Source organism: Pseudopipra pipra, chromosome Z (genome assembly GCF_036250125.1).
Source record: "Pseudopipra pipra isolate bDixPip1 chromosome Z, bDixPip1.hap1, whole genome shotgun sequence".
NCBI classification, from domain to species: Eukaryota; Metazoa; Chordata; class Aves; order Passeriformes; family Pipridae; genus Pseudopipra; species Pseudopipra pipra.
In genome coordinates this window covers 52,199,597-52,218,918 of record NC_087581.1, presented here as the reverse complement: position 1 = coordinate 52,218,918, position 19,322 = coordinate 52,199,597, and the positions used below count along the sequence as shown (strand labels likewise).

General features: G+C 36.6%; 1 protein-coding gene across 1 annotated transcript in view; it reads left to right on the top strand.

Moving 5' to 3' along the window:
- ARB2A (ARB2 cotranscriptional regulator A) overlaps window positions 1-19,322 on the top strand; it is a 261,570-nt gene that overhangs the window by 113,793 nt on the left and 128,455 nt on the right. Inside the window, exon 7 of the mRNA XM_064643232.1 lies at window positions 8,387-8,605. Coding sequence (XP_064499302.1) covers window positions 8,387-8,605 — 219 coding nt within the window. The remainder of the gene's footprint in view (window positions 1-8,386; window positions 8,606-19,322) is intronic.

Genomic DNA, 19,322 nt, shown 5'->3' with positions numbered 1-19,322 from the left:
ACTTGTTTACATATTTGTAGGAATATTTGTCTGCTGCTTCACAAATTCAAAAAACTTCAGGGTTCAAAAAGTGATAGCCTTTTTAGGCAGCACAAGACCAGACTGCGTGCGATGCTAATTTGCAAAGTATTTCCAGTAAGGAGTTGCTGACATTTAAAAAATACTTATGTGTTCTTGTTATGTGCTATCTATTCGGGAAAGCTTAAGTAACACTTAGACAGGTTTTTTTTTTTTTTTTTTTCCTAAAGCCACAAATGTATCAGCATTTCACATGGCATTTTTAATATTTTTAATTTCAAGCATAGTAACAAAAAGCATTTTTAAGCTGTATTTTATGCATACAAAAGGGTCACAGGTGATGAAAAGATTTGTTACTGTGAGGTAGTGTAGCGTTTTGTGATTATAAAATTAGTCGGTCCCTTAATCTGCTTAAAAAGTTTTTGCCATATAATGAATAATATAAATTATTAATATTCTTATGTTTTAGGGACTTTCACAGTCATAATTTTACCAAACCAGCTGTTTGACCCAGTGAGATCACGTTTTGCATATTTCTACATTTTAATGAGTTATTAATTTAAAAGCTTACGAAAAAAACATAACTCATAAGTAATTAAATTTTTTAGCAGAAGTATAAGAAGATCTTCTGACATAGGTCACTGTGGGAAGGAAGAAGCATCAATGTCCTGAATTGCACCTGTTTGTTGAAGATAGGTACAAATGAGAAGCTTTAGTGATGGATTACAATTGGCTGTTTTCTCAGGAAATGATTAAGTGCATGCATGTACTAAAACCAGCTGAATTTCCTTTGAGATACAGGGTTTCTGGTCACAAAACACTAAATGGGAGTTGTCTTTCAAGACTTGGTTAACTTCAAGATTTTGCAGAAAACACTTACGTGCATGATGTATTTTTCATTTAGAGTACTGAAATACAGACCTTCCAAGAGATTGGCATTTAATCTTTTTCTGTAATGGTTTAATACATATAAATTCTTGGAGATGAAAGGTAAAGCAGAGGAACTTGGCAACTTGGGCTGCCTTTCTGCAAGCTAAATATGTTACAAATCCAGAGCCCATCAGAAGAATATCTACAGTTTAGAAAGATAAAATGTTTACAAAAAGATTTTACACTATTACCAAAGCAAAGGAAATGAGGTTTATTGTAGAATAAATTTAGTTACTTTTTCATGTTGTGTTACATAGAAAATACATACTTAAAACCTATTTGCTGTATAATTATTATGACATGCTAATGAGAATAATTAAGACATGCTGTGACATTCTCAGAGAGGAGGCAAAGTATATTGAAAAATGAATTTGCAGTTGAGAACTTTTACTACCAGCTAATGGGATGCTTGGAAATACCATAGAAACATTTTTAAAAATCCTGCATTCCAGCTTTGCATCTGCACCTTATTTGAGCATAACTTACAGAGACTAACTGGCATTCACTTTGGTTTGTGTCTGTTGAAGATATTGGTATCTATTGATACATGAAAACAAATAATTACTTGTTACTTGTGTGGGCTTTATTAAAATTATTTAATTTACATTGTTTCTAGTGCAATACTTTGAAAAGGTAAGCTCTGTTTAAATTAAATAATGTTTAAATTAAAATCTTAGTGAAAAAGTGCAATATGCCCAAGCTTCTTGTTTGAAATCTTGTACCCCTCTGAAACATTTGAAATTTTTGTTGGAAAAGAAAGTAAAATAGTTTCTTAAGGTGGGGATGGGGTGACAGGGTAAACTTTTATTAGAGTACAGACTTTAATTATAGAAGGGGTTCCTATAGGATGTCTTGGAGGGAAACTAGTGGGTTCGTTCTTTCACAGGTTATAGGGACCCCAAAGCTGTCTACACTTAGTGAAGAAAAGCAGAAGCTGATTTTGTAGCCTGAGCAGTTGTGGACAGATTATTTGCAGCCCAGTATCCTGCCTGCATGGCTGGGGTAGATTCGCTTCCATTCAGCTTCCATTGATTTCTCCAAATAGCTGAACTCACATCAGAGAGAGGTAGTGGGTCTGATGTTTATTAAGCAGTAGTTTAACGTGAACGTAGTTCTTTTCTGTTAATTCACAGAATTAAGTTAATGCTATAGCATAGTTTCTTGTGTTTCTCTTGCCATAAGAAATAATTTTCTGCTGAAAATCCTAGTGAAACTAGTGCTCGTAAAGGCACAGAAGTTCCTTACAAAGAATACAGTACACAACCGAGGAAGTAAAAATCCTTATAATTTATGGATGTATTTATTCAGTCCTGACCTTGGGAACAAACATTATAAAACAGAATTGCAAATCTAACATGTAGACATATTTAGTAATTACAGATAGATATAAAACATTAATTATTTTCAAAACTTCCCATCAGTAAATGCAAAATGTTGGAACAGCTTTTCTGGTGAGTTTTTGTAGCCCTGAACACTGATTTCTTTAGTATAGCTACACTAGCTACACCAAATTAACGAAGTAGAGCATAGTCAGGCTTGTTTAATAATCTCCAGCATAAAGATGGTGAAATAAGATGAATACAGTGCTGCATGCAAATAGATATGGATGTAATGCAGTGACAAATTAGAAGGCAGTAACAGAAAGGAAATGAAGAGTTTATTGTTTCTATAGCTCTAATATCCATTAAAAGTTAGTTACACAGCAGGCGACAGTTTGGATGAGTGTAAAGTGAATGTTTTGAAATAAATAGCAGTGTGGTGACCTGGGATGTCAGGGCTCTAGACAAGGGTTTGTGTTTGTCAATATATCCTACATGTTTTACAGACTCCTCAGGGAACAGGAGAAGATACAATTTCACCTTTTCTGTGCCAAAACATTTTAATTATATCTTCTTCCAAGTACAGCGGTTCAGTAACCAAGGAGCTGACATTGATGCATGTGTTGATAAAGCTGCAAACATTCAAAATGAGATTAACAAAGATTTTGAGGAAAGGGTGACAGCTAATTTTGCACACTATTCTGCGTCTGATTCAGGTCAGTGTAATGATAGAATATTTTATCATCTTGAAGGACTTTTATGATGCTTTGTGTTTTTAAAGATTTGTGTATATGAAAGTACAGCTCTTAATATATCATTCAAGGAGGTTATCACTTTTTTATTGAACATGCCTTGGTTGTAGCCGTAAACAGGAATAAACATAAACATTTAGAAGCAATTTTATATATATGCATCTATATTCACCACAGTAATAGGTTCCTTGTGTCTAATTCACCTTTAAAATACTGACCTCAGATGTGAAATTGAACTTAAACTACATTGCCCATTTTGCAGCGTTGCTTAGTATTTGCAGAAAGATTGGATGGAAGGTTATATTAAGTGTATTTAAATAGTCAAACTGTAGTTTCTTTGTATTATGTGCAACCTTTTGAGAACATCTCAAAGTATTTCTACTCTATTCTCCTCCTTGTTAGAAGGCAACTGACATTCTTCTTTCACTTTTCTTTTTGTTTGTGAAATTTTCTCCTCTTTTTTATCCACTCACTTCTCCATCTGCTTTCACTTTTGTTTGCTTGGGCCGTCTCTCATCCCAACTTGATAATGAGGAATGCAGTGTGACCCTGACCTCTATCAGCCCATGCATGACCTTCTGACTCTCCCACATAACCTTTGACCTTCTCTTTGACAGCTTGATTAATTACCCTGTGTTATGATTTATGAGTAAGTACTATGTAAAAATAATAGACAACAGGTGGTCCTCTAAAAACTTTTTGTGTCACGTTTTCTTTTCCTGCCTAACCTGATGAGCCATTTTAAGTTGGGAACTTAGTGGGACAGTGTGTATTTGGCAGAAACACAGCATTTTTATACATTTGGACATAGTGCTGGAATTCAGGCGACCAAGGTATATCTGGGATGAAAATATCAAAGTGTTAGCAGGGTGCAGTTGCCAAAATGTACATTGGGTGGAAACAGAAAGCGGAGTCAACTGACATTTCAGGCATTTCAGTCGCAGGTCACGTCTTGAGAAAATTGCTCAAATAATGGAGGGGGCATTTTTCAAGCTGAGCTGCATCTCCAACAGCTATGTTTACTTTAACGCTTCACTAGTGACTTCTGATTGGTTGTCATGACCTCATCCTGCTGTTGCACCTACAGTGTTGCAACAGTGACATAGATGTACCCTTCTTGTGGAAAAGATGGGAAATGAACAGAGCATACATCTTTTGGAAAGATGAATGGACGTTGCTGTGTCCATTTTAACCACAGGTGAATTTAAGAACAGAGCACTTTGAGTTGCATTTCCCCTGGGAATTAACTCCGGTCTTGTGCCAGCCGTCCAAATAGAAACCCGAACTTGAAAATTCATGTTGATAAAGCTTAGGAAAATGATCTCTTTCAGACCCTTGCTTGCAGTCCAAAAATATAGTTACATAGGTCAAAAGATACCTCTCCAGTTCTGACTTCTCTGATCACATATGGTGTCCCATCCTGCTGGGTTAATATGCAGATCTGAATGCTTTCAGCTCATTATTCATGTGGCCAGTCAGGGGAGATTTCAAAAGATCTGGAATTTACCTCAAATACTTTGAGGTTCTTTCTTTTTAACTTTACTTTTGCTGTCAGAACCAAGAATTTTGGTATTCCTTCTGTTTTGAACATCTTGCTTGAACTTCCAGTAAGAGGCAAAACATACTGCTCCATTTGTGGCTTATATATTATGACAGAAAAGGCCCTTCTTAATTGTTCTGGCTTTGTAGTAAAGGTATTGTAACCGAGATTCATGATTTTTTCTAATATGTGACTTTGTAAGCCTGCCTTTCCTTTCGTCATCGCAATCCTCTATCTCCAGAAGCAGCAACCTGGAGGATGCCAGCAGTTAGTGTAGAATAAATTTTATTTACCTTGAAGCATTAGAATGTGGGGGGGAATAGACGTTAATTGGGTGTTTTAGTCTGAGAGAGAAACTGTAATTTTGTAGATTAGAGACTATGAGTTGTATTTGTCAGTGTCAGTCCTGATTGTTAGGTCTCATCAGAGGTACAGTGATGTGCTTGGCTGAAGATTGATGGGGATAGTGGGGAGTGTCCTAAAGTTTAACTTTTTGCCATGAAAAAACTTTGCAACATAGGGAGTGGTTTCTCTTTCTGTGCATACTGGAAACATAGGGGAAAACTTCTATTACATACATTGAAAACATACCTAATATTTGTATACCACCTAATATACCACTGAGTGTGACAAGTTTTAGAAACCCTCCTAGATTATTGGTATTTACTTAGGCCAGAGGTCACTACATTTTATTAATGATGTAAGCTCATCATAGGTGAAGTTGGTAATTTTATTTGATTTGTTTAGTATAGATGCATCAACACCAAATCAACAAACTAATGCATAGTAATGGCATATTCAATACTTTCCAGCATAAAGATACTGTATATGGTGAAATAAGATGAATACAGTTCTTCATGCAAATAGATATTTCTGAACAGGGCTTTAATTTTAAAAGATACGTTTTAATGAATGTGATTTTTGTCTATGTTAATGGTTATGTAAAAGTTATGCCAAAGACTGTATCTCGCTTATTATTAAAGTTTGCTAAAGATTAGTTATTAGTGGTCTTGTGTTCTCTTTTGCATTGACTTGCACTCTTCTCAGCCTCACTGCTTTATTTTTAATTTTCTGATTGCACTAAACTTCATTGCTGCAGCTATGCCCATATGAAATACATTTTAAAAAAATTAATTGAACTTAAAAGCCACATTGTTTACACTGATGTTATTTAGAGCCGAGCATTTCTTTTCAATGGAAAATGCTGGACTAAGGCTGAATGAGAGAGGTTGTAATTGGGTACATTTTACCAGTCATTTTGTTTTTCCATGTTGATCTGTATATGTTACTCTCAAATCTTCTTTGTGGTGCCGTTGTTTCCATGTTGCAATTTAGGATGCAGAAGTACAAAGGAAAGGGAAATACACTATATTAGATAAGAAAAACTATCTTTTCCTAAAAGAAAGACTTAGGCTTTCCCATAATTGAGGAAAAAAAAATACATTGGCTCAGTTATTACTTAATTATTTTAATTCTACTGATAGGAAAAGCCTGCTATCTGGGAGAAATTGTAGAAAAAGTATTAGAGGAGTCATGCCACAGTGCTTAAAAGATATTTGATAAAAATCCTTTAATTGATTTATGAAATAGTTGGATTTAAAAATAGAATCATATTTCATCTGTTGATGTCTGTGTGAAAAATTGACATTGTGTCTTCATAAAATTGGACAAATGAGTCATGTAATTTTCAGTTACATAATCAATAACTTAGACAAATTCCGCTCTGATGATTTGTGTGTCTGTGTTGTGGTCAGCTTAAGGTGGACACAGTTTCAAATCCCTGTAACACTTGTAGACCTGTAATAAACATATGAATTTTGCATTTGGCATTCTATAGAAAGGAAAACAAATCAATACCCAGAGTGTCTCTGCTCAAAACAAGCAGGTCAAGAAGGTGAAGAGCCACAAATCCACTCACCTGCCAAGTACTGCAAAAACTTGGTCCTACACTGGCAATAGCAAGCTCAAAAACTATCCTTTTTTCAGAGATGTACAGTTTAGAAATGTTTGTAAGCACTATTCTTCTCTGTGATGAATTTTGGGCTTTGAAATTTTCCAAGTTGGAAAGTTTATGTGTTCATAGTACAGCATTATGTGTTAATATTGTCTGGCATTCCTGATAGCGGTGTAGATAGATTTAAAATTTTTTCTTGTTTAATTTTCTATTTTCCTTTGCTGGCTCCCTGTTGTTTGTTTATTTATTTGCCTGTTTGTTTATATTTATCCCAGTTCAATTCACTCAGCATGGAGGGCAGGGGAGTGACGTGACAGGAGACCCTTATGGTGCTGTGTCTAGGAAGGAGGCAATTTTACTCTTTGGCCTATGGTGACCTTTTTTGACTATGTCCCTTACAGCAGAGATAGTGTCCTGAATGCCTCTATTTAACCCTGTTTAGCAGAGTGCAACTGTGCCCTTTAACTTGATTTTTGGTGGGAGGAGAAGCTATGGCAGACGTTCGAGAAGGGCACAAGGACGAGGGGTAGGAACTCCCTTCAGATGTGATTTTGATAACTAGTCGAGTGTGTCGAACTGTAGAAAATCACTGAGTGACAATCTGTCTACCTGACAGTGGCCACAATGAACTACAAGGTTGGTGAATGGCTCTACAGATTAGAATAAAGTAAGCCCAAATAAAGTATCTTTTGTTGGGGTGGGCTTGGTTTGCTCTGGGCAGCTAGGTATAGGGGACCTCTTTGATCCTCATGACTAGCCTAAGAGCAAAACGACGTACCAAATGAAAAGCTGGAATAAAGCTGTCCCGTTAGATAATTAATATAGACATTTCAAAAAAGTAAGTCTTTATTAAAATTTACTTTTAAATGACAGTTTGATTTTGACTGGAAACCCATGTTAACTTTAAGAACTCATTTGTTAAATGCATGTGCTTCTCTTTTCTCCCTCTGTTTGCAGTTGTATTTTCCAAAAATATTGCATTTTTTCTGTGATTTGCAGTCATTTAAAAATCATAAATAATAGTTGGCTTATTTATTCAAAATTTATTTTTCATTCATAAATCCATATATTTTTCAACCAGCTCATTTTCTGAGGCACAAAAATGCAGCTGGTATGCTCAAAAGCATCCTGCAGGTCACAAATTTTCTCTGGATTTGTTGAATACATGACATAATCCCAGGGAACTTTAAGAGCAGATTTAAAGATGCACTAAAAAGTCAGGCCCACCGTAAAGGAGGTGACTTCTAAGCAATACCACTGATTCAGTTTTGATATTGATTCATTGTTACTGCTGCTATTTGCTTCTGCATGGTATGCTTGTTGTCAGCTAGACAAAAGGTTTTGCTATATTAAAATGCAGTGAATAATTTTCACATGCTTTCTTTAATATATATATACACATACATATACATATATATATATATATATATATATATAAAAAATCTCTCCATCCTTTTTATTTTAAAGGTTTTTACTGACTGGGTATACAGCCTTTTATTCATCATTATGCAGAGTTCTTAAAGCAATATTTTGCTTTTAGTTCCCATATTGTTTTCTGAAAAAGTCATATGAAGTGCTTATGAATAAAACAACATATTAAATTATTTTAAAGGTAAACCAGGCAACTTTTCTGATGCTGAGGGGTGTATATGAGCATAAGCACACGCACAGACACATATTCTCATGTTAATATCTCTTTAATGACAGAATATTCTTAAAAATCCTTCGATAAATTATGGTGTGTGAACTTACTGAAATAAATATAAAAGTTTTAAAGAGCATTAAAGTAAATGCAAGGAATTTTCAAGCATTAAATCTCCCTTTTCATATTCCTCCTTTTTGTGTGTGTGCGTGTGTCTCTCTTCTTAAACAGGAAGGCTATGGAGTAATAGTTCTGAATCCCAATGAGAACTATATTGAAGTGGAGAAGACAAAAGCCCAAATACAGCTGTCTTCTGATTGCTCAGATGAACCTGCAGAAAAGAGGGAAAGAAAAGATAAAATCCAGAAGGAAACAAAGAAGCGACGTGACTTCTACGAAAAGTATCGAAATCCACAAAAAGAAAAAGAAACTATGCAGATCTATATTAGAGTAAGTTTCTTTTGGCTTTGTTTGCCCTTCTTTATTGATGCATACGTATGTTTACTGTCCATACTGGCTAATAAGCATTTTAAATTTTTTTTTTTTTTTAAACAAACACATTACTGAGGTGGCATTCAAGAGTTTATACAGAGTTCCTGGCTCTTTATTCTATTGATATTTTTGGTCACTTATTGAATCTGATGTTTTGGAAGTGTTATGAAACATTTCTTTGTAATTTCAAAGGGAAACTTCAAATAAACCCCAGAGGAACTCACTGGTGCTATCAAGAAAGAGAATGGTTTAAGAAAGACTTTGTAAAAATTATTTTTTAAACAGAGGTGTACATACATAAGAAACACTTTTTAGCGAAGCTCAGGCAACATGCTAGCTTCACATGTCATGTATGCATTTACTGTATTTTATTTTCTTATACTGGGAAGACAGTAGTTACAGTTTTTTTAACATATTACCTGCTAAATTAATAATGTATTGTGGAAAATACCAGTGTTCATCTTGTGTGGTAGCAGATTTATCCTGTAATGGATTGTTTTCATAGGAGCAGCCATCCGTTGTGTTTGAGCTGAATTTCTGAAGGCAGAAAAAGAAGGAAACTTATTAATATCGTAATAAATATTTAAGCTAGAATAATTCAAGAATGGTATCATGAAGAAACTCTGTCCCTTGCCCTTTTCTGACTCAGTGAACCTTTGCACTTTGTAATGCTAGCAGCATGGGATCATTATAACAGTGCTACCCAAGGATTTCTAATTCTGCAGGGGGCACAAACAATATTATTTGCACTTTGACACATTCTGCTTCATATACATACTATGGGTTACACATTCCAGACTAAGTCATACAATTTCCAAAACCCTTATTATGAAAGTTAGTATTTTCATTCAAAGATAAAACACTTCAGAAACTCCATAGTGAAGTTAAAACAGTAAAAATCTATGTGTCTTTCTAGTGAGAAACAGAAAAATCCGGCAAAAGACATGTTAGAATCATCTTAAATTTTAACATGTCCCTATTAATTTTGGTTTTGCATAACAATATTTGTAAGAGAAATACAGCTGTGCTGGCTAGTTAAAAGCATTGGTAACCTGGAAGCAAGATTATCACTAATACCCTAAATATAACTGTCTTTCGAGAAATATCTCACAGCTGAGTGTGGGAAACAAAAGAATGTATTATACATATTAAAAGTCACCAACAAGGCACTGTGTCTTCTGTTTGCTGCTTTTTTATGAGATGCTATTCTGCGCACCTCCAGACCCTGCTTCCTAAGAGGGGCAACCAGTCTTGGTCCATAAGAAGCCAGTGGACAAAGTTGCTGTATTGTCCAGAAAAAGGTCTAGTCAGCTGCAGGTTCAGTGTTCCCCTGTTAAAAGTGAACGCTTTTTGATCACCTTTTTAGCAATTCCACCTTCTCATGGCTCTTTTGCTTGATGAGGCATGAAATTTGGCTTCAGGAGGTTTGACCCCCGAAACATAAAATATATGACTCCATCCCATTTTCCTTCCTGCGCAGCTTTGTGCCTCAAATATTACTGTTGATCTTTCCTTATTTAATTTTCTTCAAATTAAGGAAGGAAGTAGCATACGTTTTAGTGAAAGTGTGGGGAGTGGTCTCCTTTCCCAGGCCAATTAGTTGAAATCAGGCTTTCTGATGAGGGTGGTGTTTTATTTTGAAATAATTTCTTGGGGTTTTTTTTATTCAATACACTCTAGTACAGATATTTTTTTTAAATAGAATGAAAAACCTACCTGCTTTAGAGTGTTGAAGTACAAATTACTGCAATTTCCTTGCCTATCAGTTTCTGAAACAAAACTGGACCGTCAGTAGCATTCCATTTACTCTGTTGGGCAGAACTGCTAAGTCTGTAGGTGGTTGCAAGAGGTGCCATACCATATTTGCAATCTGTTTCTTGCCTCCCATGCTTGAATCCATAGGATTACTGTTTGCTTGCACCCAGGAGCTTGCTGCTATGCTTCCATAACTTCAGGCTGCTGGGTTTGAGCTGATGTGGGGTGATCTTGAAGGGCAATTCATGTATGGCCTTTACTTACTGCATAGGATAGCATACATTTGACTAACTAGGCTCTTGAAATAAAACGTATTGTCACTCAACAGAAATATTTAAGGAGGCTTCATAGTGATCTCATCAAAGAGTTTTGAAAAACCTCAGCAAGCCTTACATCAACTTTGCCAAGTAGGGAAAAAGTGGTACAGAGAGACTAGATGAAAAATATCCTCAAAAGAAAGCATTAACTTCATCTAACTTTGAAAGAAAATATATTTGTGTCAGATATGCTGGAGAAATTGTTTCAGACTGTTAAGTAGCAGGAATAAATATCTTCAGTTATATTCTTATAGGGTCACTGAGGTCTGTTATGGTCCGATGAAGAAACGTCATTTGAACAAATTAAAGCTGTCTGGATGATGCTCCCACTTCTGCAGCTAGATTTTCCAAGAACTGGAAAATTAAAACTCTTCCCTGTTAATTGTCTTTAAGTATTTTCTTTATTTTCATGGGAAAAAAAATAGCTGAGGGACTCAAAATATGTAAAATCAGAGTCTTAAAATACGAAATCTCAAATTACACCGTATTTTTGTACAAAATTAGTAAAATAAAAACAACTATGGGAGTGTGTAGTGCATTAAGCACAGTGCTTGAAGGATCAAAGTACTTGTTGTTTCATGCTGGAGTTTCTGTCATTATGAAATAATGTACACTCTGGCATACATTATAGCTTGTTAAAGGGACTGATTTGGTCTGGGTAATAAACATCATGTCAAACATTATGGTAGGAAAACCTGCTTAATATGTTTTGTAATAAGACAGAATTTTTTGTTCTCGAAAACATCTGGCAACTGAATTCACAAGTGAAGACAGAAAATGTCATCAATTCAGTAACATTCTTACAAATTTGGTTTCTATTTTGGCGATACAAACCAAGGGAAAAACTTCTTCATAATCAGCATTGACTGTAATACTTTTATAAAATGATTAAACACAAGCAATTTACTTTTATATAGTATGCTAATGAATGCATATGAATTTTAATACACTTACTGTTCAGATTTTAACAACTATGATGCCAGCAGATAATTTTAAATGCATCTTGTTTTTTAAGGTGTTGAATGGAGGATTTAGTAAAATAGCTAAATATGTATATACATTCTTTTAAAAAAACATATTTCTATCCTTAGTTATAAATACTACCATTTTTTCTTAGACCACCAGAGGCTGCTCTGTACATATGGGCTAATGCTTCCCCCCAGAAACCTTATACCCTAGCCAACCTTTGTTTTTTACTGAACTAAACTGAGAATTTGTTGATCTCTAAATTTTTTCTATGGAAACAGATCATACAGGCTTAAATATGACATCATTCCTTCCACCCTCTGAGCCATCTCCCACTCCCTACAGATTTTTACATTGACAGTGTCTTCTCTATGTTAAAAGACAGTTAAAAATGTAAATCAGTATTTATCCCCTTCTAAACAGCATTCAACACTTTAACAAGTATACTGAGTGGATTCTGAAATGTTATTAAAGGGAAAAGTATAAATTGCATAATTTTGGAGTAATAGTAATTTGCAATAATCTTGTTGCCGCAATAGTTGAAGGATATCAAAGAGGCAATAAAGGAAGAAGTAGGAAGAAGGACTTTATCAGAACAACTGATGGGGTCAGGTTTTCCAGGCAAAAGCCTTTCAAAGGCCTGTGTGCTAGGAATTTTGTCCTTTTATTTTTTCCACTGAGCTTAGCTGCTTTAATAATTCTTACTGCAAATTCTATTTTTGCTATAGCACAATCTATAATAGTACCATTTTTACTAACAGCATATCAATGAAATTAAATTAATTTTGGATGTAACATACCTTTCCTAAATACTTTTTCCCGTTTTCTGTGAGAGATTAAATAAGAAAAGATCATGTGCAGCTAATTAATTTGTTTTACTAAAAATAAATGCATCGGGATAATTTGTGCCAATATTTAGGAAAAAGAAGTAAAAGGCAGGTTTATTAATATACAGTATAGTACACCTTGACTGCTGGTAGGCAGGATATCCTGGCAAGCATACAAACACATTTGTGCCATTTCTCCTTATTATTTGGTACAGCTGACAGGAAGCATTTCATGACTGAAAGTCACAGCAGAGTGTCCACTTGTGTGGTGTGACCTTTCAGTGCCGTGGATTTCTTTCATGTTGAAGATTGAGCCATTTGCCAGCACGGCTGCAGTCCCACCAGCTGTGAGTCTCACCCTGTGCCATCCCTGGGCCAGATGTAGGCTTCCTCCACCTACCCTCTGACTTGGCAAGGTGCATGCCTGCTTTCATCCAGAGCCTGTGCGACTACATTAACCTGCTGCTGAGACCAAGCTAATAAGCCCTTTATTCCACTAGAGAAGACAAAATGACAAACTCTAGGCAGACAGCTGCTGAGAGGTAAGGGACATGCACAGTGCAGAGAATGTCTGTGGCAGACCTGGGCATCAGGACTCCAACCTCTAGAGTCTCATGCTGATGTTTGTATCACAATGCCTGTTTTGTTTACTCCTTTACGACTGCCAGCATTACTTTACCTATACCTCTGAAATAACACATGGTTTTACTCTGTCCATATTTACATTTTAAAGCCTGTTACTTCCTTATGTTCTGGAGAAATCTCCATCGCTTGTAAGCAGCAGCAAAATCATGATGGCAATAAAAAAACTCATGAGAACTGCCTAGAAACTACTATTGCATTATTGTTCTTGCACCATTCAGAGTTGAAAAAAAATCAGAATTGAAAAAAGATAGCAGTTCAGGTGCTGGGACATAAACATGTGGTGACATTCTGAGTGCTCCAGGGACACCTGGACAGATCTGGCCAGTGTCTTGCAGGACCTGCACCACCAGAGACTGCACCACTCTGGCCTAGCAGCTGGAAGCCAGAAACCTACCATGGCACTTAGGACCTGCAGTTAGGCCTCCTTATCATTCCTAAAACGTCAGATAAGCTTCAAGTTCCTATAGTAGTTTCTGTAAATCAGGAAAAATAGGCCACATTTCATTCTGTAGATACTACAGTCAACAGGTATCTTACATAAAATAGCTAAATAATGTAAAGCTTAAACTAAAGTAGTATTCAGTAATTTATGCATAAGCTATTTAGCTTCAGCAGCTAACTTAAATATTTTTAAAAATCCTGAAATTGTAAAGATTTCTTATGGTATGTTTTGCATCTACTAATCCTGAAAAGTTGTATTTGTTTTCTTTTCCTTGAGAGATAGAGAAATCAGAGACATAGATAATCACCAAAGGGAAATTCTGCATCTCTTCAAGAACACTACTGGCTCCTATCTCTGCTGTACCCTCTCTTTGTTCTATGTTTCACAAGTATGGTTTAATCAAAGAAAAGGAATAAATCAGGGCCATCTACCTTTGGTATCTTTCAGTCATTCATTACATGATGCTGATAAAAGGTCCATTGTTAAATCCAGCTCTTAAAATGTGAGGCAAGTTGTGTAAGTTTCCAAAAGAAAGAACCAGCTTGTATCTCTCCTCCCACCATGAGCTGTGTGGTGCTCCCATGGTGCTAAAAAAGACTCTTTCTCACAGGTTGAATGAGTCCTCCTGCCTTTCAGTGGGATTCAGGCTTGTAAACCTGGGCAGTTAGTGAGGTAATGGTGAAGAAAACTAGCTCAGCAGAAAGCAGACCTACTTCTTGAAGGTGAAGGTGAATGAAATTATTCAAACTTCTCATACTCTAGTAGTGCCTGGTTTTGATTATAGAGTGATTGCAGTGAAGGACTGCAAAGACCTTGCAGATCTTCTAGTCTAGTACAGATTGCTCTCTGCAGGTATTCTTTGCCATTTATCTAACAGAATCAAAGGATTTTAGCAGCTCTCCAAGACCAACGATTATATTCTCTAATCTACTATGCACAGTTGCATGTTTTAATACTAGATTTCAGTGTGCTTGGAAAAACTGGGAGGAAAAAGTTAGGAGAGGCTCAAGTGGCAACATACTCCTTTTTGCAAAACTTGAAAGTTCTTTACATGTTTTCCACTTGGGGAACAGTCAGCCATAAGAACCTTGATATAGTAAGAGATGATGAAAATTAATTTCTGAGATAAATATTTGTAGCCATCTTAAAATAAACGGTGGTGTTGCAAAATAACCCCTCTCTGTGGGGAAGTATCACCCCTCTAAATAGCTCTAGAAAGATTTATGTGGTTTGGGTAGGAGGATATGAAAGGCCTGTACCACAATGCACGGAGATCAAGAAAACATTTGTGGAGTCCTAGGAACTGAATGTCAGCAGCAGGGAACTGGGGTACAGGGCGCACAATAAGTTCAAGGATGTTCTTTTCACCTCATCTGCTACCGAAAACAAAGTGTAAATTCAGGAAAAAATATGAAGGAAAAACATCTAGCTTTTGGGATTAAGATAAATCTAGTAGTTCCCTTGTAGTCTGCTTGGCTGCCTGCAGCAGTAGACAGCTGCTGAAGGGGTTAGAAGTAGTGGAGGAAACAGTGGTATGGAGCAATGTGGAATAAGCTGCCCAGGGAAAAAATGTCAGTTCTTACCCTGCAATTCATAGGTGGCTGAAATCTGAAAACTTAAGTATTATAGCACTTAATTCATTACGTTTTAAAATCCTTACAAGTGAAGGATTTTACTAACCAAAATCCTTACTTTTTGTGAATTTACCTAGTATGTGGTGTTATTTTGAACGATTTACATCTTGAGAACAAGATTTATCTTTTTAATTAGCTTGTTGTTGTCACTCTGCAGGCAAAGAAATATGCCTTATTGTGAGCTCTGAGGAGAACAGTTGTGACTTCTGTTCTTGCCATGCCTTAGTGAACTCTACAGCTCATCATCATGAGAATTAGCTTTTACCAACTCCAGAGCTGTTAACTTCATTTCCATAGTGTCCAGGCAGAAGTATTTCCTAAAGCAGTCTGTTTTACAATTATCTCCACCCATTAACTCAACTAAATTTTGAGAAACCTTCTTATTCCTCTCTTGGCTGAATCCTTGTTTTACCCTTATCTCCCTGGGTAAAAGTGGATGATAAACTGATGAAAAATGCTTTTGTCTTTTGTGGTTGGTGTTGGTAACAGGTTTTCTCCTGAATAGACTGCGTGTTGTTCAGTTACACTGTTCTACACTTTAACAGTTGATTCTCATTCTCTTTCTCTGTATTTTTTAATCAGGACTTGGCAAGAGTGAATTTGGCAATACCCAGTGAGGTATATTTTCTTTATTTTCAAGTAAAACTTGAATTTTTGTTTGTTTTCCCAATAGATGGTGCTGCTTGGGGAGAAACTAATACATAAAGTAAGACTGAGGTGCATTTAGAACTACCAATAATTTTGTGTGTTGAGGAGACTGAAGTTTTTCTAGGCTCTTAAGCAGCAGTGTGGGATCCTCTAGTTTGGTACTTCTAGCAAAAGCATGGAGTGAGAAAAGTGTCATGTGAGTACGTGTGCAAGTTTGTGCACACAGATACTACCTACACTAAAGCACACAAACCCTACTTACCCTCTTGCATGTTCAGTGTCCTGCCAACTGCTCAAGGTGGGCTCTCACATAATGAGCACAGCATAGGATACATAAGAAAGTTTCCTTTTTCCCCAAAAGCAAATATGTAATTAGTACATCCATCTGTGTAATCCAGCAAGGAATTTAAAATGTGTTTAAATCAGGCAGTAGGTTTGGTACTTCATAAACATCTGCAGTGTGTTTGTTCTTTTGGACTGGTGTTTGCTTTCAGGATGGTTTGTCACTCCTATCTCCTATCTTTTCCACCTGTTGTATAACTGGATAATCTGATTTCATGGATCTTGCCTGTTCAGCCTATATCCTATAAAAGTGGGCAATTGACATTATCACTTAACTGTATCACAACCACTCTGTTCTTAATCTGGGAAAACAGAAGCCTTAATTGCATGAAGATGTGATGATGACAGATATTTATTTGTTTTAGGGATCTGGTTTGCTGAGGAATTCTTTTGAAGTTAGCAAATTAAGCAACGAAGAAATTTAGCAAAGCTTAGTGTGCCTAAGTAATTATGAAAGATTTCTGGGTTCTGCAATTAACTTTGTGTTCTTACCCTTTGATAAATCACTGCCCTCACACATTCCACTTTGCAAGACACCTCTCTAATTCTCTGGGTACTTTCCTTTTCCTGTTTGAAAAATGAACTAACACATTTGATGACAGGGTCATGTTATTCATCCTGTGTCCCTTGCACTGGTTGCCAAAAAATGTTTAATGACTGTTGGTTATCTTTAAATCCCTTACCAGTGAAGATGTTTGCCATATATGAAGTTCTCCTATTGAGATGTTACGCTTTCAGATGCTGTGTGCTGTTCTGACTGCATGAAGGCTCTGATTGCATTGCCTTAAATGGGCAAATGAGTTATTGCTGTGATAGATCTTAAAATAACAGCATCTGATTTGATCATGAAGACCACTTGTCTTAAATACCTTTCTGCTACCATTTGCTGTTAGTTCATTATGTTCTATTACCATTTCCTTTCCCTTTTTGTTTTGAACTACTCCAGCTGACTGATAGAGTTTGGCTGATTGATTTTTCTCCTGATGGGCACCAGACAGTATCATCACTGGAGCAGAAGCTGAGATACTGTTGTTATTCTCTTACAATGGTGGTAGATAACCATGACGTAAGTTTCTAACAACACCATGAAGTAAAGCTGTTTCTGCCCAAAGATAAAGTGACTATGCAAAGTTCAGGTCTGCTAGACTTAGCAAAGACAGACTGCGAAAGATAACCACTGCTTCAGTTGTACTGTGGGTCCACAGAGCATACAAATGTTGTGAAAAAAACGTTGTGGCATGGAAGTACTGTAAATTGCTTCATGTCCACAGTAGTCATCTGCAGGACTTCTCCCGAGTGTGAGCAAAGTCATTTTTTCTCAAATCCCTGTGATTCAAGGTTTGGGGAGCTTTCACAAGGTGCATTTTTACACTTCTGTGACACAAGAACTACAGAGCACCCTCTTCTTTGCTTTTGATGGAAAGTATCAGGCACAGCAGTTGTGACCAGTCCTGGCTGACAGTGCTTTGAGAATAGTTTTGGACTAGATGACCCTCAGAGGTGCTCTCCAGCTGATGTAGTTCAATGATTTGACATTACCAAGTTCCATCCCAGCCCTCAAAGAAGTATTTGAGCTATGGGTAGACTTTGTGGACATTGCAAAGAGAGGCAGATTTCCCTGTCTCAGAAGATTTGGCACTACTGAGGTTGTGTTTGGTCATCCACTTACAAAGAGCAAGTGCAGGTGATTTAGACCAGGAAGCTTACCGAGCTATCAGCATGGTTCATCCTCTGTGGTCTTGCACAAGTACTGCTACAGAAGTGCACCTTGAAAAATATAAACTCCTCTGGACAGGCAGTGATATTTCTTGGCATTTTTAACACTGGGATGTTGAGCAAACATTCGTGATTTCTTCAGAGATCAAAAAATTCCCCAAGTCAGATCATCATCTTGAATTTGCTAAAGGACCTTAAAGCAGATCAATAATAGGAGTGTTTTCACAGATATTCTCCAGGTGTTATAGCATGACCATTCTTGAATGATGGGAAGGATACAAGTACTGTCCATGTTCTTCTGACTTCCTCTCCTTTATTATATCTTTATGAGGATTTCGTCTACATTGTTAATTTGAGCCCACAAACTTTCATTTTTAACTATAAAGCAGTTCTTGAATTTCAGGAAGAGAAAAAACACCCTATGATCTTTAAATTGCTTATTTGCCTAGTGTGTGTTTAGAAGTGGATAGACATGGCAGAATTACGAAGGCTGTACTTTATTAAAGCATTTGTGAACAGTGGTTTAATTATGACTGTGCACAACCACTTCTTAGAAGATTTTGTCTACACTGTTGATTTCAAGGTGAAATCTGAATCTGTACCTCAGGCGGGTGCATTACCTATAAGTTGTCTTGAAGCCCCTGGACAGAAACCCAGTTTCTCTTAATCTCTTAAACCTGTGCCCATGTTCATAAATGGTTAAAAATTATTTAAGATACTCCTATCCGGTTTTCTGTGAATGCTGTTCAGTGTACTCTGACCTCCAAAAGTAATCCATGCTGCTTGGTAGAGAGTCAGTTTTGGGTATTCTGGCATTGTACTGGGATACCAGGCACACTGAATATGATCACAATACGGAGGATTTCCAGGATGTCTGGTATGAGTTCTTCCCACTCATTGTCAGCTTTATTACTAAACAAGATTTAAGATTTAAAATATGCTAGTATAGAAACATTTGCTCTAATAGAACTAACCTACAAAAATAGAAAAATATGTTAAATGTGGATTGTTAAACACTGTTCTGCTGTTAACTATAAGAGCTATTCGAGCTCTTCCAGAGTCTCAGCCTGAAGATCTTTAATCAGCTCCTACAAGGGAACCAGCAGTAGAGACAAGTTATCCAAACCTTTATTGGTGTTACAGCTTTTCTGCTGCCACCATTAAGGACAGATCCTGCAGTTGCCCAGGTCCATTCTTCTACACAATCTCTTTCTTCTCCAGTGCAGAATGGAGTCTGTCCTGCTTCTCTTTTCCTGTTTATCTGCACTTCATTCCCTGTTACCAGATACTGGGACAGTGCGTGGCAATATGGGGATGTAGTGGGTTGACCTTGGCTGGCTGCCAGGTGCTCTGAGCTGCTCTATCACTCCCTATCCTTGACCA